A 22,701-nucleotide genomic window follows, 5' to 3' on the forward strand; every position below is an offset into this window, starting at 1 on the left:
GGTGCGCGCTAATTAATTGCTATGATCTCACCATTGTGCTTAGATCCTCCTTAATTGCGCAGCTGAAATGTAATTGCCTTCATTGGCAGATTCGCGACCCCTATTGCGCATGGCAGGAATCCGGCCGGCAGATTCAGGATGCGAGTGTACGCGCGCCCTCGAGTCCCGGACCGCGGTAATCCGCGATCGCTGGTCGCGCGTATTATCGCGCTTCCAGCGATCGCGGATTTCAATGATGAATCAGGGGCATTGTGTTCAATCCGTTAGATCTCCTAAATTGTTGGTTGTAATTACCTAAAATTTTTAGGGTACACAGGGGACTCATAGCTTCTAATAACCAACATTTCTTTTTTTAATTTCAAGAATTTTAAAATATGGGGATCACGAGTTTAAAAACTTGTGGAAATTGAAGATTTGGCTTGCTGTTTTATAAGAAAGTGCACCTAGGAGCCCAAAATTGAAAATGCAAATTAAGGACCCTGGGGCCACTTACACAGCAAGAAGCATTGAGGTGGGCCCCCTAAATATTTTACCTACCTTTCACCAAACTATAATTGTAATACTATGCTGCCCTTTCTACTTCTGTTCTTTGAACCCCAATTTATCTGGAATGGGGAGGTGCAGGAATCTGAAAATGTAGGTGCAAGTGGGGAATAGATGTATAAACCCCTAAAATTTCATAAGAATGGCATCATTAGAACATAAAAACATCTGCCCATTAAACTGTCTGCTTTCCTACCTTGAACCCTAATTTCCTACACCTACCCATTCCAGAGAAATTTGGGTTCCAGTGTTAGAAGTGGGCAGTAATGTGTAACAGGTTAGTGCGTTTGCCATAGTAATTTACACAAATTTAGGTGTGTGTGTGTGGGGGGGGAGGGGTTATCCCAAGGTGTCCTCTCACTGCACCTTCATTTTCAGCTTTGTACACCCCACCATTCTAGGGAAATTGGGCCTCAAAGAAGAGAAGCAGATAGGGTAACATAGTATCACAGTTAAGAATTTGTGAGAGATAAATATAAATTTAGTGGCCCTTCCCCGATGCTCCTTTCTATGTAAGTGGCCCCGGGGGTCCCCAATTTGCATTTTTAATTTAGGACTCCAAGGCACACTTGCTTTTAATACTGCAACCCCAATGTTGTATTTTCACAAGATTTTACAATTCTAATCCCCATATCAATAAATTTGTAAAAGCTGGGGTGCTGAAATTGTGAATGGTGCTAACTATAAATGTTCCCTGTGCACCCTGAACATTTCAAATCATTATTACATACAGTGTAGGGGATATGAAGGTTTATACACAGAGAGATGTAAGGCTGAAGAATGTGACATGCAGCATTTATACACACACTGCTCTGATGACGTCATTACACACGCCCACTGGGCAGAGACATTGTTTACGCGATGTGGGTTTTTTTTTCTCAAAAGACTCGGCACAGCTATGAGATGGGAAGGGACAGCCTGTTTACCGACCTCATCATAGGTGTGCTGTGCACTTTTCACTCCGCTCGGCTCTAATCAGCTATCATCAAACAACGGGCTGGGGAGAACTATGTAAAGACATACATAAATTACATCTCTGAGGTTCTGAATTCCTTCTTGTGGTGTAGTTTAAAGTGATCTGGTCTATTTTGTTGTTTGTTTCAATTTCTCCAACTTACCCTCAGTATAGAACAAATGACTTATTGTGAGGTCCTGAAAGGCTGTTATATCTTCCACCATATCCTTAGACTTTCTCAGATCATCAATGTGAATGGATTGCCACAATCCTATAAAAATCACAGATCATTAAAGAATCAATGATAATTATTAACAGACTGAATTATCTATTAGAATCTCACATTGCTCTTCTGGCTGCAAGAATTTTGCCACTTTCAACTGCCTGGATTACCAGGTGGTCTGCATTGTGCAACTTTTTATTATAAAGAAATTCTAAAGGTTTTTGGCAATTATTTAAACATTACATACAGGTTGTTTTACATCATCATACTTTCTTATTTTTATACAAATCTTCAATTTATGCTTTCATTTATTTGTTTTAAATCCGAAGATATTCATTATATGAAGCATTTGTTGGCTTCCTAAAGAGAAAGCTGTGCACTAGCTGCTTACTTTTTGATGCTCTTTGAAAGTCCAAACAAAGTGTATGTGCATGACAAGGGAATCGCATATGAAAACCTTACTGCTGCCACCAATAAATTCCCCCCCACAAGAACACCCCCCTTTTTAAGCCATAGAAACAAAAAACCAATACACAATGTTTTTGGAATAGATTGGCCACAGCAGCCCCTTTATTAACACAAATAACATCTTTATTATAACGGTATTAACTTCACAATATAGGTCCATGAATGTCACCCCCCATTTTCTCCCACTGTACCCGATCTACCACCAGGCCCCCAGGCGCCCTACCCCGCCTCGGGGACAGTTAGCAGTTTTTTATACTCCAACTCAGCCTCCACAACAACCAAGTGTCATGCAAGGCCCACCTTGCTGTCCAAAAAAGAGAACCAACTCTTTTCTATCCCCCATTTTATTTAAATTTACAATTACCCCCCTCTAACTTTCATGAACCCAAAACAACCACAAACCGCCCGGCTGCTGCGACAATACCCCTCCCCATATTGCAACAAGGGAGGGTGGGTGGGAACGCAGTCACCAGCAGAAAATTTTTTCACAGTGATGCCCCCCATCCCCTAAAGCCGTCTTTTAACCCTTAATTTTCACCTCCCCTTTTTCTTTCCCCACCAATCCATGAATCCTAAACTTTCCCGCATTTTTTCTCTAAACTCATTTTTTTTTTTTTTTGAACTTCTGACCCGTCAACCACATTCCTCCACATGCTGTCTGCCACGAGGCACCTTACAGCCTCATACTTCCAATCACCTTCTTACTTGAACTTTTAACCCCCACTATGTTCGGCCTTCTATGCCCCCCCTGTCATGAGGCCTTTCGCCCATTTTTTTTTTTTGCTTCAGGCCTGTTGATGTGTGACAAATTCATCTGCTTATCTGTAATGCAACGGAGAACTGTGTGTCCAAAACTGTGATTCAAAATATTTAAATTCCCTTAACCTAAAATATTATTTTGAGTAAACATGGCCTTTAGGCCACAAACCACACTATTTATTTTTGGACAGTATGCTTAGAATTTTCTAACAGTTATGAACAAATACTGAAAAGAAGCAAGGGTTATATGAAGTATAGGAAGAGAACAGGATGTTTTCCCATTATCTATGAATAAGAATCAAGTAAAATGAAATTACTGTTTTTACTTCTGTACCATGGGTAACGTACCTCCTCGGAATCCCACATAAGATGTGCCTCCCTGCATTCTGGGTAGTTTGGTTATGAAATAGACAAATACGGATACTTCTGTGATTTTCACCTTTTGTATCTCATTCACAGCAGAGTACCTGAAAAGAAAAAAAAAGTATTTATGTATTTAAAAAAAAATGGAACAATTGAATGGAATTGTCCTACCTAGTAGCTAGTTTACCCCGGTCATCTGTGGGGTTCTGCTGACTTTGGGTTCTGGCTAGTACGGAAAATATATTTGTTTCTTATATCCCAGACAGTCAATGGGAGATCCAAGAACTTTACTATCATACATCGGCCACAGTACTCTTTTTTTGTGGCACTGTTCCCTAGTCAGCAGGGCTACGAATATGTCTGCATCTCTTATAGTGCATGTAGGTACATTTAGAGAATTAAATATAAACAATGAAGTGTTCTTATGATAATGCACTAGGGTGGTCTGAGTAATTTTGTGTACTCCATAAGTTACAATAAAGCATCAAGACCTTTGTTCACACTGGAACCAATTGTCTACAGCAAGCTGTATTATCTACAAGGACCAGGGAAAGATTTTTTAAGCTTTTTATTTGAAACAAACAGTTAAATGAACTTGAACAAAGAACAATGGTCAAGAAAGACCTTATTATTCAATTGAAAAGTTCAGTCAATACATAAAAAAATCCATGTTTGCATTATCAGTTAATATACTAGATTAGGTTTGTTAACATTTTATTACTGTAAGAAAATTTACTTTGCTGATGCCACAAGGTTGGCTCCTTGGGATCCTTCTTCAAAATCAGTCTGTATAAGCAATATCAGATTCCCAGATGAATTCTTGAGCAAACTTCTATCAAGAAAAGAAAAACAAAATATACTTCCAATTATCATTAAAGTTAGTAATCATGTCAATATTTTGGTAAGATATTGGTGCTGTTTATTGAGCATGTACAAAATAAATTAATATTGCTCAATTTCATATACTATATTAACAAATTCAGTCTCATTCAATATTAGATTAATACTGTGCACATTGTTGTGAATATCATAATGTTTATCCTTTATCTTAATTTCATTGATATTTGACAATACTTAGGTTATGCTATTTTTTGTTTTCTATTTATTAACAATCAGAAATCAATTATTAATATTCTATAGGAAGAATTATATCAAATTTTCACTTGATAATATTTTTCCTTAAAAATGCTTTTCTAAAATATGGCAATGTTTTGCTTATTTTTATCAAATAGGTTTAAATACATTGATTTAGCCATATGCATAAGTAATCTTTATTAGGGAAAAGTTTATTAGAGTAAATATTTACACCTTAAAAACACCAAGTGCTCTTTTTATCAAAACAGGGAATCTGACATTCCCTCAAACATTCCCTTGTGGGAATCTCCAAGGTCCAAATGTTTCAAAAGCAGGAATTCATTCCCACCAGAGAATAGGGAAAGTCAGATTCTCTTTTTGGAAATAGGACCCCAATAGATTCGTTTTGTAATGTTATGGTTATCCTACACAGGAACCAGACAGGTATAGAAAGTGGTACAACGGCCAGTGAAACTGGTTGCCCATAGGACATTGCATGTAGCGTATCTGTGCTATCTAACAAAAAAAAAAAAGAAAGAAACTACCTGCTAAAAACCAGCAAAAAGGCTTTTATTTGTTTTAGTGATAATTAGGAGCTTTGTTCATTCTTCAAATTTTCAAAGCAGTGAAAAGTCTAGATGTGATGATCATACCAATCTTTACGGCACTGTCAAGTCAAAACGTACCGAATCTTTTTCAAGAAAGAAAATTCCGTATCAAACTGCTGCAGTGATAAAATTTCAATGCTACTGATGTGGCTTCTTAATTCAGTTTCTAAAACCTTTCTGTCAGCAGACGTCAGAAGACGTGAAAATGTTGTGATCTAAAAAGAAGAACCATGGGTAAAGTGAAACGTCAGACAAACACAAGTTGAAATGAATTATCAGACCCAATATTCCCAAAACTACATTGCATGTATTTGGAAAATTCATGTACTGCTGTAATAGTATTTTACTACACTAAAACCTTTTTCCTTTGTTCTCACTGGAAGATATGTCCCAACTGACAGCTGCCATACATTAGGTGTTCATACTGGTAATACTCCTCTAGTTTTGATGGCAACTAAACAGTGTGAGATTTCCTCTCGCTAAGAAAAAATGTCCCCAATAAGCACAATGACACAATAAAACATGATTGAGTTTCAGACTTTTCAGTAGTATACTCAGTATTAGAAAGAATATTGAACAAATGAAAAAAAAAATAACTTGGATTTACAAACAACAAATATGTCTATAATTTCTAATGGTAAAGCCATTTGAAGGTATGGATAAAGGCCACTGTTTTATATCAGTATCTAAGGCTGGGAAGGCTTTTAATGTGCAAAGTAGCTGATAGTCTAAGCCAGAAACATTTCTGCTTTCATACTGCTTTAAAGGCAAACCTACAAGATATGTCATGTGTATTGCTGAAGGTGATAAGGCTAGACAAATCACAAGTCTCTGAATATTAAAGCTCAACTGAAAATATAGTTTAAAATCTTTACATATATCCCAAAAACAGCAAAGCAAATGGTTTAAGTCTTTAGGTTTCTTTAGAAACTAGCCACAGCCTGAGCAGAAAACCCTGCTCCCTGCCACAGAAGGTCCCCTTTCCTCTGTTTGAAAGCAGCCGCCAAGCAGATATGTCATACTCCTGTTCCATCAGGGTTAGAGTTTTCCAACTAGCACAATTCTTGTTCCTTACTGATTGGACAATATTTACTCTGACTTAGCAAGGGATGTCAGATCTTTGCACTTGACTAGCTTCTTGCACTTCTTCTCACTCTATTGCTGTGAAAACTGTACAATGGTCTACAAAGGGCAACTCAATTATAGGTACTTAAACTGCTTGCACTTAAAAAATACATGTATGATATATTAATGATTACAGAGTTGGTTTACTGTCCCAGAATAAGAGTAAGCAGGTAAGGACAGCTAACTTCACTACTTTATTCGGTATTCCATATCAGAGACCCACTATATATGAAATAATAAATAAGGACATAAAATAGGTAGACAATTTTAAAAGTAAGTTATCAATGGCAATTCTGATGCTTATATGTTAGAGAGTTTATTTAACATTGGAAGGCTATGAAGAGTTTGTGGCTTTAATAAAGTATCCAACACCCATCAAAAGTTATTTCCTGGGGCTGAAGCAACATTTCCGCTAAGAATTTAGGTATATACCATATCAGTATTAGATACTGATTAGAAACCCATTAGAAACCTTTACCAAAGGGACTATACCAAAGGGACGACACTTGTTTATTCAGCGACAATATTTACACAAACATAGTCTACAGTCTGTCATTTGGGAAACTATCATACCTCAATTATCTTTTGAAATGGGCAACTAGCATCAATCACCGCTTTGTATACTTGTGCTCATTAGCAACCAGTCATTCGAGTCTCAAAAATCCCCTAGCCAAATAGGCGAAACACGTCGGGAGATGGGACCCATTAATTATCTTGATTATTTTATCTTGTAAATGACTGATTACCCCATGTCAGAGTTTGTAATACATGGGTAGTAAATCAATTTGTATAAAATACAGGATCTGTGTGTTTGGTCAAGTTTGACAGCATAGTAGATCTCTGGTAATTTAGGTGATACGTGCGTTACCAATAAATTATTGTTTTCTTTTAGAAACTATGCCTATGAAAGCCTGTTTTTTTCTACTCTTTCCCTATAAACAATAATTACAATCAAGATAGGTAGCTGAACCTTGTACTATTTAATATTGGATACCCCCTATAACACAAGCTCCTTTCCTACTAATAAATACTAATAACTAAAGGGAAAACGGGTTTTGGAATATAGGCCAAGTAATACAGTACCTCTGTGAAAACGGTATGGTTATCATTGTTTGTTGTCACGTGACAGCAGAGGAAATCTAATAAGGAACCATGTTGCTGTTTCTTGAAGTAATCATCAATTAAGTCTTTCCGACCTAAGCGGATAACAGAATCAGGTGTGGCACAATTTAGCAAGACTTGTATTGCTTTGTTTTTCGAATCTGTGGTATTTTCAGTATTCAGATGTGTTTGCTTGATGTTCTCTGTCACTTGAAGTACAACTGCAGCACAAGTGTCTGAATGGTAACCAATAAAAACATCTGAAGGCTTGTATGTTTGAGCTTTCCCAATGATGTGGTTTTGATTTCCTTTAGTGAAATCTTTTACCCAATCTTCCAGCTCCTTAACGATAACCTTTTGTTCTTTTTTCAGGAATGTGTTTATATCCAAGTAATGTTTTTCAAGACGGTTGATCAATGGAACGGGAAAATCTTTGTACACAGTTTCTTTTTCTTCAATGACTACTAATCTGAACTTTGGGTGCACTCTGCACTTGACACGATGTGTGCCTAAGCCCAGGTCGACATATTTTTGACCAGCTAGATAGACATAGTACTGGTTTAACGCATCATAGAGGCTTTCATACAGGTTCTGGAGATTAAGTAATATAACCATCTGTCCCGTCTCCATGCAAATCTTAACACGGTTGATATTTCGGCAAATTTGAGTATATTCTTGGTCCTTTGGAAAACTAGATCCGAAGATGATTTCTGGTTGTTGGTTTTCTTTCAGGAAAGCTTGCTGAAGGATTTGTAGTGCAGCATAGTTTTTGGTTAATATTAACAAGTAACGGCAATCATCACTGTCACTTCTGATGTTCTCCATGATCAAGTCTGTTGTACTGATATCTGCTATATTTTCTGTTTTGTCTTTTAGGAAAATTTCCAGGGCATTCACTTCATCTTTCCCACTGAAATTCCTTAGAACAGCTCTAGCAATTTGATCCTGAGTTAGGCTATCTGACTGTTTGGTAAAAGCAAACACCATCTTTATCAGACTGTAGAAATCTCTAAGACCAAAGAATTCCTTTTCCTGTTCCTTTAAAGTTTTGCATACTTCAAGATAAGCCTCTGAGAAGTCACGGAAGTACCGCAAAATTTTACTGAGAATACATTTATTAGAAAAACAAATTCCCTTAGCACTTTCAATTAGCTCCTTTTCATTTGGGTCACCTCGAGATACAAATATTCCTCGGTTCATTTTTGCGGGATCTAAAGCCCAATTGGAGATGCCAATAAATCCAACTTTTTTGTGTGGTGAGGTGTCATCATCAATACATCCATCCTCCAGCAAAGGGTGAAGTGTTTTTAAAGGCATTTTAGGGGAATCTTCTGCAAGCCCTATCTCATCAAGTACAACTACAGACACATATTCATTTAAATTCTTCCCTTCTTGGAATCGGGCACAGTGCCTAAATGTACCAATGATCCCTTCTGGTGTTGAATGAGGGCTACACTGAAAAGATACCAGGTGAACTTGTTTAAGGTCCTTGTACAGTTCAGTATGAGCTGTTTGGCCTTGCATAGCATCAGCAACAATAGTCTTTGCAAGAGACTTTGAACTTCCAGGTTTTCCAACAAGGAACAATGGAATTTTAAGCTCTATGCAGATGACCATCATGAAGAGGTTTTCCTTTAAAGCAAGATTTCTTGCAATAGTGTCCCTTAAATGTACACCTGCTAAAAAAAGATCCTGAATGGAAGTTATTTCCTTTAAAATATTAGTGGGGTCCTTGTATGGTTGAGGAAAAAATTTACATATTGCTCTCCTGTAAGAATCTTTGGTTTCCAAAGATGCATGATAGCACACGCCAACAGCAAGAATCAGAGACCAAGCTGCCTTATCTACTACATCGTAAGTGCTTGCTTTTCTCAGTTCCGAGGATGAATAATGGTTCAACAGCTTCTCGTGGTGGTTATAAAACCACTTAAAGACCTCTATGCAGCGCTCCACATCTCTAAGGCTTACAAAGCTGCACTCATCGTTTTTATCTCTCATGTAGGACTGAGAGGCTGAAAGGACATCTGTTAATAACTGGATGTTGTTGGTAGAAATCTGAATCTCATTGGCTAAGTGCCTCACAATCTGTTGTATGTATTTCTTTTCAGTTTCATTGTTTAGTTGCCCAAAATCCCATACAAGTGGCAACATGCTCGGAGGTAAAGCATGCACTCTATAAACAAGTTGTCTTAAAGGAATAGAGCCAAGTCTTTCTTTGGTTTCATCTGCTCTCACCTTATAACCTAGACCAGCAGATTCTAAACGTTTGATCATGTCATCAGTGTGTTTTCGGTAAGGGTTGCAGGCAGCAATAATGTGTAGCCCAGAATCTTTTTTCAAAGGCTCCCCATCTACTGTGTGATCACACAAGGCCTCTTTGATGCTGCTAATAGCCTCAGTAGTGTTTGCTTCATCAAAAAACAACACAGTTTCGCATCCCTCTTTTTTGTTGATCTGTGCAATTTCTTGGGCTTCCAAAATTTTTTGGTAGATTGTCTCAGCACTGGTACCACCATGAACCTTTACAAGCTTCATGTTTTCTGTTTCAACAAATCCCTTACACAAATGACACAAGAACTTAATTAGCCTGGTTTTCCCACAACCGGTCTCTCCCATAATGACTACTGGTATTCCACATCGGAACCTCATCTTGATTGCTAAAATCTTTAGCATGTTATCCATGGTGAGCTCATATGTTTCATCAGGGTCTATTGGCCATTGAATTCCTAGCACCATACATAATCTGCTTATTTTCTCATGCCTGGGCAGCTGGTCAAAATCAGTATTGAATGGCACCCTTTGAAGTCTCAAGCCTTCATAAAGTCCCGAGGACATAACATTGTGTGTGATAATTTCATTATTTCTGGGATTTGTGGCATCCACCCCTCCAGCATTATTAGGCTGCAAGTGGAATCCAATAAATGTCATGGATGCATGGTCTTCATTAAAGAAGATATAGGGATGTGGCTCAGACTCCCATCTCTTGCGCATTAGGAAAGGAACTAGATCTTGTTCCTTGACTCCATCAGGATTATTCCTATATCTTCCTGGGCTTTGATCTGTAATGTACAGGGAAGGAGTAGCAAAGTCTTTTGCCATCAGAATCATAAAATTCACCACAAAATTTTTGAATCCTTGTAGTGTATCACCAACAAACAAATGGTTACAGAACACTGAAGATTCACAGTCTCTTAGCTGGAGATTTAGAAACCACGCAAAGTTCCGGAGTTCAGACCAAGAAGGGTCCATTATGCCACAGTAAAGAAGGAATATCTGTAGGCATTTTGCTGGGTCTCCCTCAGTGTGACCTTCTCTGTACACAAATTCATCTAGATTTTGTTTCTGCTCAAAGCGAATCAGGTACTGGTATGTTCTCTGGAAACATTCACTACGAAATTCTTCAATGTCCATTCCTGGATCTCCACAGTCTATTGCATCAGCTTCTGTAGTTTTTTTAAAAACTTCTTTTGGTGAGCAGCAGAAAATCTTGGGGAAGAAGTCAATAAAATCATTTTGCACAATTCGAGGAACCTGCAGGGAAAAAAAAATGTTCAGTTAGACTTTTATGAAAGCTGCATCTCAAAAGCTAACATGCTTCCAATTATTGTAATACAATTTAAAAAGTTTAACACTGCTTATTTTGGTAATGGTAATGTAATAATATTCCCTTTTCCCTAACATTTCATTGCATGAACCTTTTCCATAACATTTTATTGCATTGAAGGAATATGTTGAGGTGCTATTCACTTCCTAAGATGTGTACAGAGATCACTAGACTAATGTATATAAGTATAGTAATTCTAATACTGTCCCTTGTATGACCCTTTTAGTGATTGCGTCACACTGTAATTTTACAAGTCTAGCAATAAAGGTAGAATTTCACAATCATATATGAATATCTAGTTTTGTAGAGGACTGAAGGTAAAACAGGATAAAATTTTCATTTACAGTTTCTCCTTTAATTTGCTCATGCTATTTCTACTTGCAGGTAAAATCAAGAGCATTAAACTTCTGTTTCCATATATGCTTTCTAAAAGTAGCTAATCTCATCCCAAATTCAAAACCTATTCCTTTCAGCCCTCTTCAACCCAACTATATTACCACTAGTCCTTTTTCTTGCAACTTCGCTATTCTGATGATACCTATTCATCACCTTTGGCGATTCTATAATGGGTACACCTTTCCAATTGAATTTAAAATACTTTCTATTGAGAATACATATTTGAATTATTGTTTCTGGAATTCAGCTTTGAAGTTGATATAAAGAACACATTTTTTAAGAGCAAAATTACCAATGGTGATAATGGCAGAACATATCAATGCAAAAAGGATTGGCAAGGACACCTATTGTAGTTTTCAAAAGTGCATGTGACAGTGTCCCAATACAGGAGCATAATTAGAGTGTTGTCACCATATAAACCATGCGCCTAAACAAGTACCTTCATAGCAGGACTGCAAGGTACTATTTTTAAAAAAGCTGTAGATTTATAAATATTAAATATGACTTGAATTTACATTTTAGTTTTAAGATTTAAGTATTTGGGTTTCCAAATGCTTTCCAAATGGGCATCTAAAGACGAAAAATGAAAGAACTTAAGAGGTTCATAGAAGTAATCAATGACATAAACATTTAAATAAAAATACAAAATACATCTTACATTTTTAAACTGTTCTCCAGATAAAATGTCTGCAGGTTCCAAAATTTCAATTAAATACAGGTGACTGGGCAGGCGCTTCCATATTCTTCCCTGAGAATCCATTAGATACTGTAAAACCAAGAGTTTAAAAAGGAACTCTGAAATTCCACTGGTCACCTGTATTACAAAAACACAAATATATATGTTATAATAAATTTTATATATATATATATATATATATATATATATATATATTTACTGTATAGGACACAAAAATTTGTATTCTGTTCAAGAGATATTTTACTTACAGAAGATGTAATGTCGATGTGGAATATTATAGGACAGCTCTTCAATTTACCATCTATAAAAGGTAGTAATGTTTCTAGTACTTTTTTCTCGTCCACTTCTGGCTTAATGAGCCGAATTATTTTGAGAAGTGGCTTTTTGCTTAAAAATCTTGACTCAAGTTTTTGGAAAAGCCTTTTTACATAGAGGGATTTTCCTGGAGTAAAAGAAACATTTCATATTGGTACAAGAGATAACAAGTACAGTTATAGCCTAGTTTACTATATGTCAGTGAGAAGATGCTAAATTTATGCAAAATATTACAAAAAATAGTTATGGTCTGTGGTCATGTTGCTTTTCTCAGTTTGCACTGCGAAATGCGGACAAGCTAAAAGAAATTGTACTTTAAAACTGTAGAATAATCTTTTAGCAGGTCGTTATACTTATCTAGATTGCCACCATAGGTGGTAAATATGAAATATTCAACTGTGTGTATATATATATATATATATATATTTCCGGTAAAATAAATCAGGTCTATAGTAACGATTAGAGAGTAAGCTGTGGATGATCTGTACTTTTAACCTTCAGATGTCATGCCGCAATTTTTACATATTCACTGTATGCCTGAATATTTGGTGATAACGTTATAATTACTTAAGGTAACAAAGTTATACAATATTGTGGTTTTTGAACAATACAATATTGTTTTTAAACAAAGTATAGCAACGTTGTTTACAAAGGAAAAAAAAACAAACATTTTTTTCAATTTTGCACATTTTCTTGTTATTTGATTAAAAAGTAACAAAGGAAAGGATACAAAAAAAATTCTCTGAGGGGGAGGAAGGAGTTAAGTAGGGCTGATTAGGGTTAAACCTGTTAACAAGGGGTTAAAAATTAATAGTTTTTTTTTTTTTTAAAATGTTAATTGTAAGGTTTCTTTAAGTGATGTCATCTACATCTACATTTCTTTGTATTACATCTCAATGGTGGTGTATTTAAAAATTGCAACACTGATGAGGCCATTCATTGTATTTTCATAATGAAACTTGCCAGATATTTTCAAATGTTGTTTTACACACTGATTGGATTTGTGTGTAAAGCTCACATTCACCAATCAGTGTTGGCAGGTTCCTGTGGGTATGATGCACTGAGCCTATTGAAGCCTACAGTCTCATAATAATGAAGTTAGGGCTTATTCAGGTCTCATAGGCAAAGTGAATATACTGCAGTACAAACAAGAACTGATTGGTTAAGGCATGGGAATCTTTATGTTTGAGTCCAAAGATGGAATAAGGCAAAATTTGGCTCCAGTAAAGGTAGAAGGTAGGCCTAACCATCCTTTCGACTCACTGGTATGGCATGCCCTAAAAGGCACCAACTGTCTACAAATAGGTGCAAATTTTTAGTTACTTGTGCTATGCCCCCATTCACTAAATGAACACTTAGTTTGTAGCTGGGTCCCCTGAATATCTACTAAGGCTCTAGACTACTGCCTTGGTGGCCTTGAGAACAATCCAAAAGTGATGCACAAATGACAATCTAAAAGTGGTTTTCAGTGTTAAAATAAAAAAGTCTGAAAAGGACCTGTCCATTTAGTAACATGAAGGTTTATTGCTTTTAAAAAAACAATACAGGATACTTGCTTTAGTTACATGTACCCAGACTAAGCACATCTATAAATATAAAACACTGTGCATTAGGTAATAATTTACCTTTCTGTAAAAGAATTCAATACCAAGTGTTACCTTTGGCTGTGCCACATACAAAAATGGTGGCATGGGAACCGGTTATAGTAAACTAGGGAGGGTGCAGATCTCTTAAACTCCATAACAAAGACAGGAAAATTAATCTAATTATATCATATTGGTAATTTCCATACTCTTAACGCTAGTTGTATTGATTGTACTTACCAACTCCTCCTCGCTTGGATGACACAATTCCTGCACTCATCCCATTCTTAAAAACTGAGGCAGCTGAAATCACATTGGAACCGACATCAAAATGTTTACACAAATAATGGTGAATCTCTGTGTGAGGTATTTGGGGGATAACGTGAATCCTAAACTGGCTGAAAACTGAGGGAATGTAGCAATGCTCTCGGTCAGAGTTACATATGATTATGAGATTGTAATTATCCATGCCCTGGGACTGAAGCTGTTGGAATAGCTGCTCAGACTTATAACCTACATCATAGCTTAACTGGTCTGCATAGATCAAACTGTAAATCTTCTTCCCGTTGTATCCGGGTGTCAGACATCTACGAAGAAACAAGGCCACTTCTTCAAAGGTAGTATGAGGTGTGCACAGAAGAACTTCATCATAGGTTGGCAATGGTTCAGCAGAGCTATGCATGTAAACTGCTATAGCACAGGACAATATTTCTGAAGAAGGACAGATAATCAAATTAGGTTGGCCTGGTTGAAAACTGGGATGAAGGCTACGGACTACTGTTTTCTTATTTAGCTCAGCCAGAGCAGCCAAGCTTGTGCCTAAAGCATCTATATCCAGGCACCCTGGGAAGAAAGAGCCCATGTTATTTATAGAGAACTTCCAAACCAGCTCTAGTTTATGTAACACATCTGTACAATCTTCAAGTTCCATTGCAAAATCCATCATATCTGGTTGGTTTACAGCAGGTGAACCAGTTTTTGGAAAGTAGAAGGAGTTGATGGTGTCTATTTTTGCACAGTTAGGTTTAATAAAAGACAGCATTAATAAAGCCTCCTCGCTGATATCCCTCATCTGATACTGCTTGCACAGGTACACCACCTGCTCTGCTGTGTAATAGTTTAGGTAGTATAACTGAGATCTCTTCTTGTTGACAAAGGTCAGCCACTCCTCTAAAAAGCTTTCCATGGTTTTGCAGATCTTTGGAAGCAAGTCACTTAGGGCTCCTTTTCCTATAAGATCATCAATTCCTTCAACATCAAAGTTCATAAGAACACTGACTTTAGCATTATCTGCACAGTGGATCTGTGCCTCCCAGGTTCTAAACAGCATGTTTCCAGCCAGGTAGAGGTCAATAAAAGAGCCAGTCAGTCTCTGAACATTAGAAAATATCTAGATAAAATAAAAAAAATGGTGTGAAATCAATGTTGCATTACATGAATATAATCATAATATTTTTAGGCTACCTTCACACCTTTGTGGTATATTGATGTAAGAAATGTACTTTGTTACAAAGTGTGTTAACATGCATCGTTCGATTGTGCAGCCCATTTATATAGCAAGGGCCAACACAGTGCACTGATAACTGGACCTGACCCATGTTTAGCAACCTAATGCCCCAGAATATATGGTGGTCCCTTTCTAATGACAGCAACATGCTAACATTGTGCACCAAACACTGGGCTACTGCATGTGGAGTTTGCAGTTTTGAGTAGAAAAGTTATGAAAACACAGGAAGATGCTCTTGGTACTTTTCCCTTCTTGTCTGATCAAGTTTTTACATATGAAAAGCCCATCTGGGCTTTATGCAAGTGCTTATCTTCAAGTATAGTGATAAACGTAACCATTTGGTTTTATTTCAAAAGCACTGTAATTGTCAGATAATGTTAATATACTTTACAGCTGTACACTGCTAGTGTGCACTATTCATACTTTTAGCTTGGTGACTATATTGTCACCGACAGCCACCAGTTTCAGGCCTCAAGCAAAGGGGCCGATAAAATGATCAGTTCTGAAGGGAAATCTGCAGCTGATAGATGGTAGGCAAAAATATTTGGGTTTCCAATTGGAAATATTTATCATTCGCACATCAGCCGAAAAAAAAATGCGTTTGATCATAATTACACTCACTTTTTATTTGAGACAAATAATGGTGGAGCAAAATATTACAGTGTGCATGGTGTTTTCATTCTAGACCAATCCAGCATACCTTGGAAATCAATCAGATTATTCAGTTGGTCACATACAAAATAAAAATAAAATGTGTACAAGGCCTTAGGCCTATTGTAAGTAACCAGTCATGTGATTTCCATGGCAACCAATCTTACAGATTAATGGATCTGTAAAGGAATACTCTGTTAGACAGCAGTACAGTTTTTCCTACATCCTAAGATAGGTTTGAAAGACATTTAGAGTAGTCATTGTCATATCGAATGTGAAAAATGTGATCTGGAGAATCTAGGATGGGGGGTTTCCTATGTGTTTATTTTAGGGGACTGGCATGCTGTGAAGAGCATACATAAAACCACAACAAGGAACAGTAAAATGATTTCAGTGCTTCAGTTGTTAACTTTGAAGAAGGTTCATTTCAAGTTTTATGCTACTGTGTATATTTATGTTCTTTCATGATCAGTTTATCAAAAGTTAAGTTTATAAAAAAAAAGTTAGGTTTATGTGTTACATGTTTCTGTGCATGACATATTTTTACCCAACCAATATAATTTCCAATTATTTTTACCTCTGAAAACTTGTCAACCTCCAAGTTGCCTTGTTCTCCCTTGCCTGACATAAGCATAAGTTTGTTGAGCAATTCCTTCAGCTCCTCAAGTGTGTAACAGCGGTTGTTCTCCCCATTTTCTGGCAGAATCAGGTGTAAAACACTGTCAGGTGTAATCTGTGGGGATATAAAATGGATTAAGGACACCTCCAAAAGGATTTTAAATACGTAAATAAATCATATCAAGCAAGAGGAAGCTCTTTCTGTCTGGATTTAATAAGGGGTCCAGTGGATGTTGTTTATAACCTATGTGCTGCTTTCTATATGGATATAACTTCCAGCTACCAAGGCTTAATTCACAAAAGAAAAACAGTTTTCTTTAGAAAGTACTACTATGTTGAACTAGAAATATTTTTTTCTAATAAAAGCGATGAAAATCTCAAATTTATGATGCCTGCACATGCTGTAGACAAGCCACTAATAGGAGTAATCATTAATCAGAACAGTAAAAATCTAATTTCGTTACTAAATTTCATCCACAGATAATCTCTTATGCCATCTCTAATGGCATAAATACATATGCTCAACAAAATTCAAAGAGTTCAAAAGGTTGTGGATTTCTTCCATGCTCTAACGACATGTTAGGAATAAGGTCAATTAGATATTTGGTCTGCAGGTCCAATTGATTTTTATAGTCCAGCATCAATCAAAGCTGGAATTTTAAAAAAGGATAATTGGTATTACTGGTGTTAGACAAACACCTGCTGTCTGTTATTTAGTTTTACTTAGGTACTGACTTTCATTATTCCAGTTTAAACTAATACTCCCTGTTTATTGACAATAATTCAAAAGCCACTAGGACATCCCATTTGGACAGGGTCTAAGCACCAGAGGGAGGGATGACCATTCAGGAAAGTAAAGCCCATAGTAACAATGCAGGAGTAAGGGTATGTTCAGAATGGTAATAAAAAAAAGCAATGTTTACCTCACCAAGGCACCTAGCAGATGTCAGTAGGCTCCTGGGAGCAGTAAATGCCACTATTCAGTAAAGTAGAACTCATAGTAACAAAGATAGAGAAAGTGCATGTTTAGACCAGTGGTAAAAAAATAGCAGCGTTTACCACTTCTGGTACCTGCTGGCATTCACTTTGTACCTGGGACTGGTAACAGGTGGTGACAGCTAGGGTTTTTCAGGCATTTGCAAATGCTTTTGCAAGAGGGGGGCATTATTTCCACTTTATTAAAATTGAAACTGCTTACACACAAATGTTCCAAACACATGCATAACTGGTGAAAAACGGTTCCAATTCAAATCATTGGGGCAGCAAACTGCACCCCGGAAAATGCGTGTAGAACAGACTAACTTTTTTTCGATGAAGTTTTAAGTGGTAAAACCACTAGTGTGAAGATGTCCTAAATCAAATGGGTCACAGTAGGGGGTTTTGTGCGTACCAAAGGTAAATCAGAAAGAAACTCTGCTGGTATCTGTTACTAGGCAGGACTTTTTTTTTCATCAGTTCAAAGTTTTTGACAGATAACCAGTATTTATATAGCCAGAAAAGTTAGTATGAATGAGTATCTTTTTCCAGGGCTGGCTTTATTTTAAAAGTAACCTTCTGGTGATAGAGTCACTTTAAGGCAAATTTTTGTTTATTATAGAAACTATCCCACTTCCCAGCACCTTTTTTTCTGCTAATTTACCTAGTTTACTAATGGATCTAAATAACTTTAATTACAGGAATTACCTTCTTTTGCTCCTTGGGTGCTCTGATGACATAGATCCCATTTTTGTTAATTGTTGTTGCCAGGGACAGAGATGACAGTTCCACTGAGCCATGGCTTTCTTTTACAGTCTTCAGCCATTCAAGATGACGAGCAGAGTCTCTCTAAAAATAATATAAAAAGAATATATCATGCAAGAAATGTTGATGAATAAAAACAAACAGAGAAAAACAGCTAACCTTACAAAAAAGTATTTAATTGACACTTTAACTTTGACAATTGAACTTTGTCCCATCATTCTCTCTGATCTGTGCTTGTTCTGAAGGAAAGGGCTTCCGAAAAGTTAAGAGCTTGTGACTTCCCTATATAAGTGCTGGAACAGTGCTGGAAAGTGAACAGCTAATTCATAGGCCCAAACACTGCCATGTGAGGGGCAGTGACATCTTCAAAGTGGTAAGTTGGGTTCACATGACAGATGGCTTTGCCCACTAACAGAGGAAGCACAAGGAATGAGGGGTTTACAAGATTACTATGAGCCACCCGCATCAGTTCATAGCAAGATGGTTAAACAAGATACATTTTGCGTATGTAACAAAGGGTTCACTGTCCTGAAAGACTCAAGGAAAATAAGTTATCAGGTAATAACTCATGGTAGGAGATGTAAACGACAATGCCTGTGCTGATAGATGCAAAGAGAAAATCCCCTGCCAGTAGATTCTCAAATACCAGTTCGGAGGCTATATACTATTGTCAGCCGCCTTGGTGTCTGAAGTCATATCTTTGTTGCCAGGATGAGATAGGGAGAAAGCCCACTGCTGCCTGTAGTAGACCCCGGCTGACAGAAGGACAATGGTCACCAACAGAACGTCACCTAATGATGACATGCACCACCAGCAGGCCAACCGCCTGTGCGTGCACACACTTTCCTTTACCAAGGATCCTCTGCTCATCTTCTAGTGCTGTCCCAACGGACAGAGAACTGGAAAACATAACATGAACCTCACTGTCTTCCTTACACACAGCGACAAATGCCCACACTGGGCCTGCTTTGTCCCTAGAAGTCTTCAACATGGTCATTGGGTCTAAATGGAAGAATAGGAAGCACAGTATCTTTTTATGTAACTTTTACATTTTACATCGTGCTTGCTGTTTTTCAATTTTTGTTACAGTAATAAATGTAGAGAGTTTTTGGATAATCAATAATGACAGATTAGATGCTGAAATAAGATGGTCACACAAGAAGTGCAGTGTATTTAGTGGGTCAGCAATTTCACAGACTTACATTTTCAGAAACAGAAGTAAAGCACACCTGTTTACCATAAAAATATTGCAGCCTGTCTGTGCATATACAGTATGACTGAAAAATATTTTAAATAACATATTAAAATGTTAATGTAATGTTATTTGAATCCGGTTTATCTCTATTATGGATAAATCAAAGGAACATTGACAAAACTATTCTTTCATTGTAATGTGATGAGATATGCTCAGCTAACTTACCAACTTTTCTGGAAGTTTGGGGTCACTTTTTAGGGCTTTCCATAATTTCTTCAGATTCTGCATGAAGCTGTCAAACCCAAATTCAGGCTTCAGGTCATAGAGTAATGGTGAATACCCCAACACTGCATCATGGAAGCAGGCAACACGATCTACATCCATATCATTCTCTCCAGCGGAAATTGAGGCCAGGTCAACAAACACTTTTAGCTCATTGATATCTACATGAGAAATTATAATCATTTAAAAAATGAATAAACTTTAATTTTTTTTCCAGCCACACCCCTAACCACAATGTTATTGGGGATATTGTTATTGAGGATAAGCATCAAATATTTGACTAGCTGATATTTGATTCCATTTCAGGGTAAATGTCTGTTCACCTGTCAAACTCCTAATCAGCATGAAGGATATTTGTACAACTCATGCCACATAAGACAGCACTACAGAAGTAGCCTGTAATGCTTATCCTAAACTATGTTAGTCAGGGAAAGTTCATGCAAATCATTACCACTTTACCATACTATTACTACTATGACTATTTTTATTCATCAGTTTGAAAGTTTTTGCCAGTTACTATTTTTAGTTGCTGATTTCTATTTTTGTGTATTTGTTTTAACTGAACTTAGCTGACCTACCCTTGCTTTTTGTGACGACATCTTTGTCTGGTCTTCATCCTGTTTTTTTGTCAGGATAGTATATGAATAAACAGGAATAAGTTTAGCTTAGCTTCACTTATAGCTGGCTCCAGGATTATCTACCCCAGAGACTTTGATTGTACTCATCCTGTGTCTTCTTTCTTAGATATAGGGTCCTGCTGTGGATGTTAATTTGGGCTGGCCTTTGATTTTTATGTTCCCCATAATTAGTTTTCATGGGTTCACTTACAACATAATATATTGAAACTCTCTTTGGACTATCTCTCGGCTATCTCACAATGTTATGGACATATCGCTACAACCTCACCAGATCTCAAGACTGCTCAGGGCATGTGTTGCTTCAGATTCAAGGGCACTGCACTGGCCACAGCTCACTTTTACCTAAGGTTATTGTAAACTGAGATGGTCCACCAGATACAGTTGTTGGGGAACATCTACCTGTCAGCCTGATGTTGGACATTGTGACTTACTGTATCACATTCCAGCCTGGGGGGCCCTTTTTCTGTTCAGTGTTTGACCACCCAACTATGGCAATATAAATTGCAGCTTTCTAGCCGCCCTAGGGTTCCTTCCCTAGTTGCAAAAATAGGAAATCAAAGCAGCTAAAAATAGTAACTGGCAACAACTTTCAAACAGATAAAAAAAAATTGTAATGACATAAGCAATATGAATTTTTAATAATAATTTTTATGCATATATATTTAGATTATATAAATATTGGTCCTGGCAAAGCAGTGACATTAAAGACTGTGAAATGCATTGATTGGATATCGATGGATGTTTGCACCATAGAGACTTCATCAATTTATTGGCCAACCTATACTAAGGTTTTAGGATTGTGTTGTCCTGTTTACTTTGGTTTATTTTGTTATATTTTAAAATGCTTGTTAAATAAAAAAAATCTTGTGAATATTTTAAATCTATTTGTAGTGCCAATCTAAAGTCTCATTGAAATGATGTTTGCTATTTGCAACATTTAGGGTTGGATACATTGAATGTTTTTTTCCCATTCCTTCTATTACATAAATAAAGAATAAACAGCAAAACTTACATTTTTCCTCACCTAACAACTGAGATTTTCTCCTGGTCTCTGCCATTCCTCGATGTAGGCAGGTACTTAATGATCTTATATTACAATGCAGAACCATTTGTTTATTTATATACCTCTGGACAAAAGGAGCATTCAATCCTTATACTGGATACCATGGAAGGTGGGTGGGGCACAAGGATTTACCTTTCATCCTGCAGTTCCATTTTAAACAAAAAGGCCCAGGTTTTGGAAAATAAATACCCTTTTTATACAACCATTTCATAAAATCATATAAACAACTTTATTCTGTTCCTCTATTTTAAAAATTTCTCTTAGTACAACTACCCATCACAAGCATGGAGATTGGGTATTCTTTCTTAATTTTAGTTTTTCCTCATCTCCTGCACATCAAAACACAGTATAACAAAGTTAATGCCAGCAATACTGTCAAGTAAGACTTTATTGCAATGCTTAATCATGTCAATCAAACACTTGAGAACTTGGTTACAGAAGAGGAGGGCAGAAGGGTGACCCTGTCAGTGGGTTTCTGACTTTTAGTATACAGTTAACAAACTAATGCACAACGATAACCAAGTAAACAGAATTTAGGAACACATTTTTTGCAGTTGTTAATCAAATGAAAACATTGCACCTATTTATTATACAGTGCTGCGTAATTTGTTGGCGCTATATAAATCCTGTTTATTAATAATATTAATAACCATTATACATTAGGTATGGGGGAGAACATGTATGTGTTAGACATACCTCTTAATGCTTCTTTAACCCAGTGCAAAAATGCCTGTCTTTTCAAGACTTCCTTAAGACACGCAGTGTGATTTTCATTCATCTCCGACAGTATTTCTTTGGTTTTTACTACTTCTGTACTAATACAAGATAGAGGCTTTTGCTTATAGTTCTCAAAGTCATCAGCCTACAAGACAAAATGTAATATAAACTTAATATACCTTAATATAAAACCTTTTGTTTTCCAACTTCACCTGATCATATATTTCAGAAAATAGTGGATGTCACTAGGTTAAATAATCCTCCAGCTCCTATGGGCTCGATTTATAAAACAGGGAATCTGACATTCCCTCAAACATTCCCTGGTGAGAACCAATTATTGCTATTAAAACACATGGCCTTAGAAAGTTCCCACCAGGGAATGTTTGATTTTTATAAATAGAGCCCCATGTGTCTACAGAATTTCAGTATTGTAACCTTTGTGGACTGCAAGTTTTGTATCCGGTACTCTAAAAGTA

The 22,701-nt window shown here is 36.8% G+C and overlaps 1 protein-coding gene across 5 annotated transcripts in view; it reads right to left on the reverse strand.

Annotated features, from left to right (window-relative positions):
* Positions 1-22,701, reverse strand: part of RNF213 (ring finger protein 213) — a 115,867-nt gene that overhangs the window by 52,689 nt on the left and 40,477 nt on the right. For all 5 annotated transcript variants that reach the window (XR_011919379.1, XM_072400570.1, XM_072400572.1 and 2 more), the window contains 12 exons: positions 22,205-22,370; positions 19,751-19,968; positions 18,274-18,414; positions 16,550-16,705; positions 14,055-15,204; positions 12,165-12,358; positions 11,878-12,033; positions 7,202-10,750; positions 5,072-5,208; positions 4,048-4,143; positions 3,297-3,415; positions 1,662-1,769 (listed from right to left, as the gene is read on the reverse strand). Coding sequence is in view for 4 of the 5 variants with exons in the window: in XM_072400570.1 (XP_072256671.1) it covers positions 1,662-1,769; positions 3,297-3,415; positions 4,048-4,143; positions 5,072-5,208; positions 7,202-10,750; positions 11,878-12,033; positions 12,165-12,358; positions 14,055-15,204; positions 16,550-16,705; positions 18,274-18,414; positions 19,751-19,968; positions 22,205-22,370 (6,190 nt within the window). In the remaining variant the exon portion in view is untranslated. The remainder of the gene's footprint in view (positions 1-1,661; positions 1,770-3,296; positions 3,416-4,047; positions 4,144-5,071; positions 5,209-7,201; positions 10,751-11,877; positions 12,034-12,164; positions 12,359-14,054; positions 15,205-16,549; positions 16,706-18,273; positions 18,415-19,750; positions 19,969-22,204; positions 22,371-22,701) is intronic.

The sequence above is a fragment of the Pyxicephalus adspersus genome, chromosome 2 (assembly GCF_032062135.1).
Source record: "Pyxicephalus adspersus chromosome 2, UCB_Pads_2.0, whole genome shotgun sequence".
Lineage (NCBI taxonomy): Eukaryota > Metazoa > Chordata > Amphibia > Anura > Pyxicephalidae > Pyxicephalus > Pyxicephalus adspersus.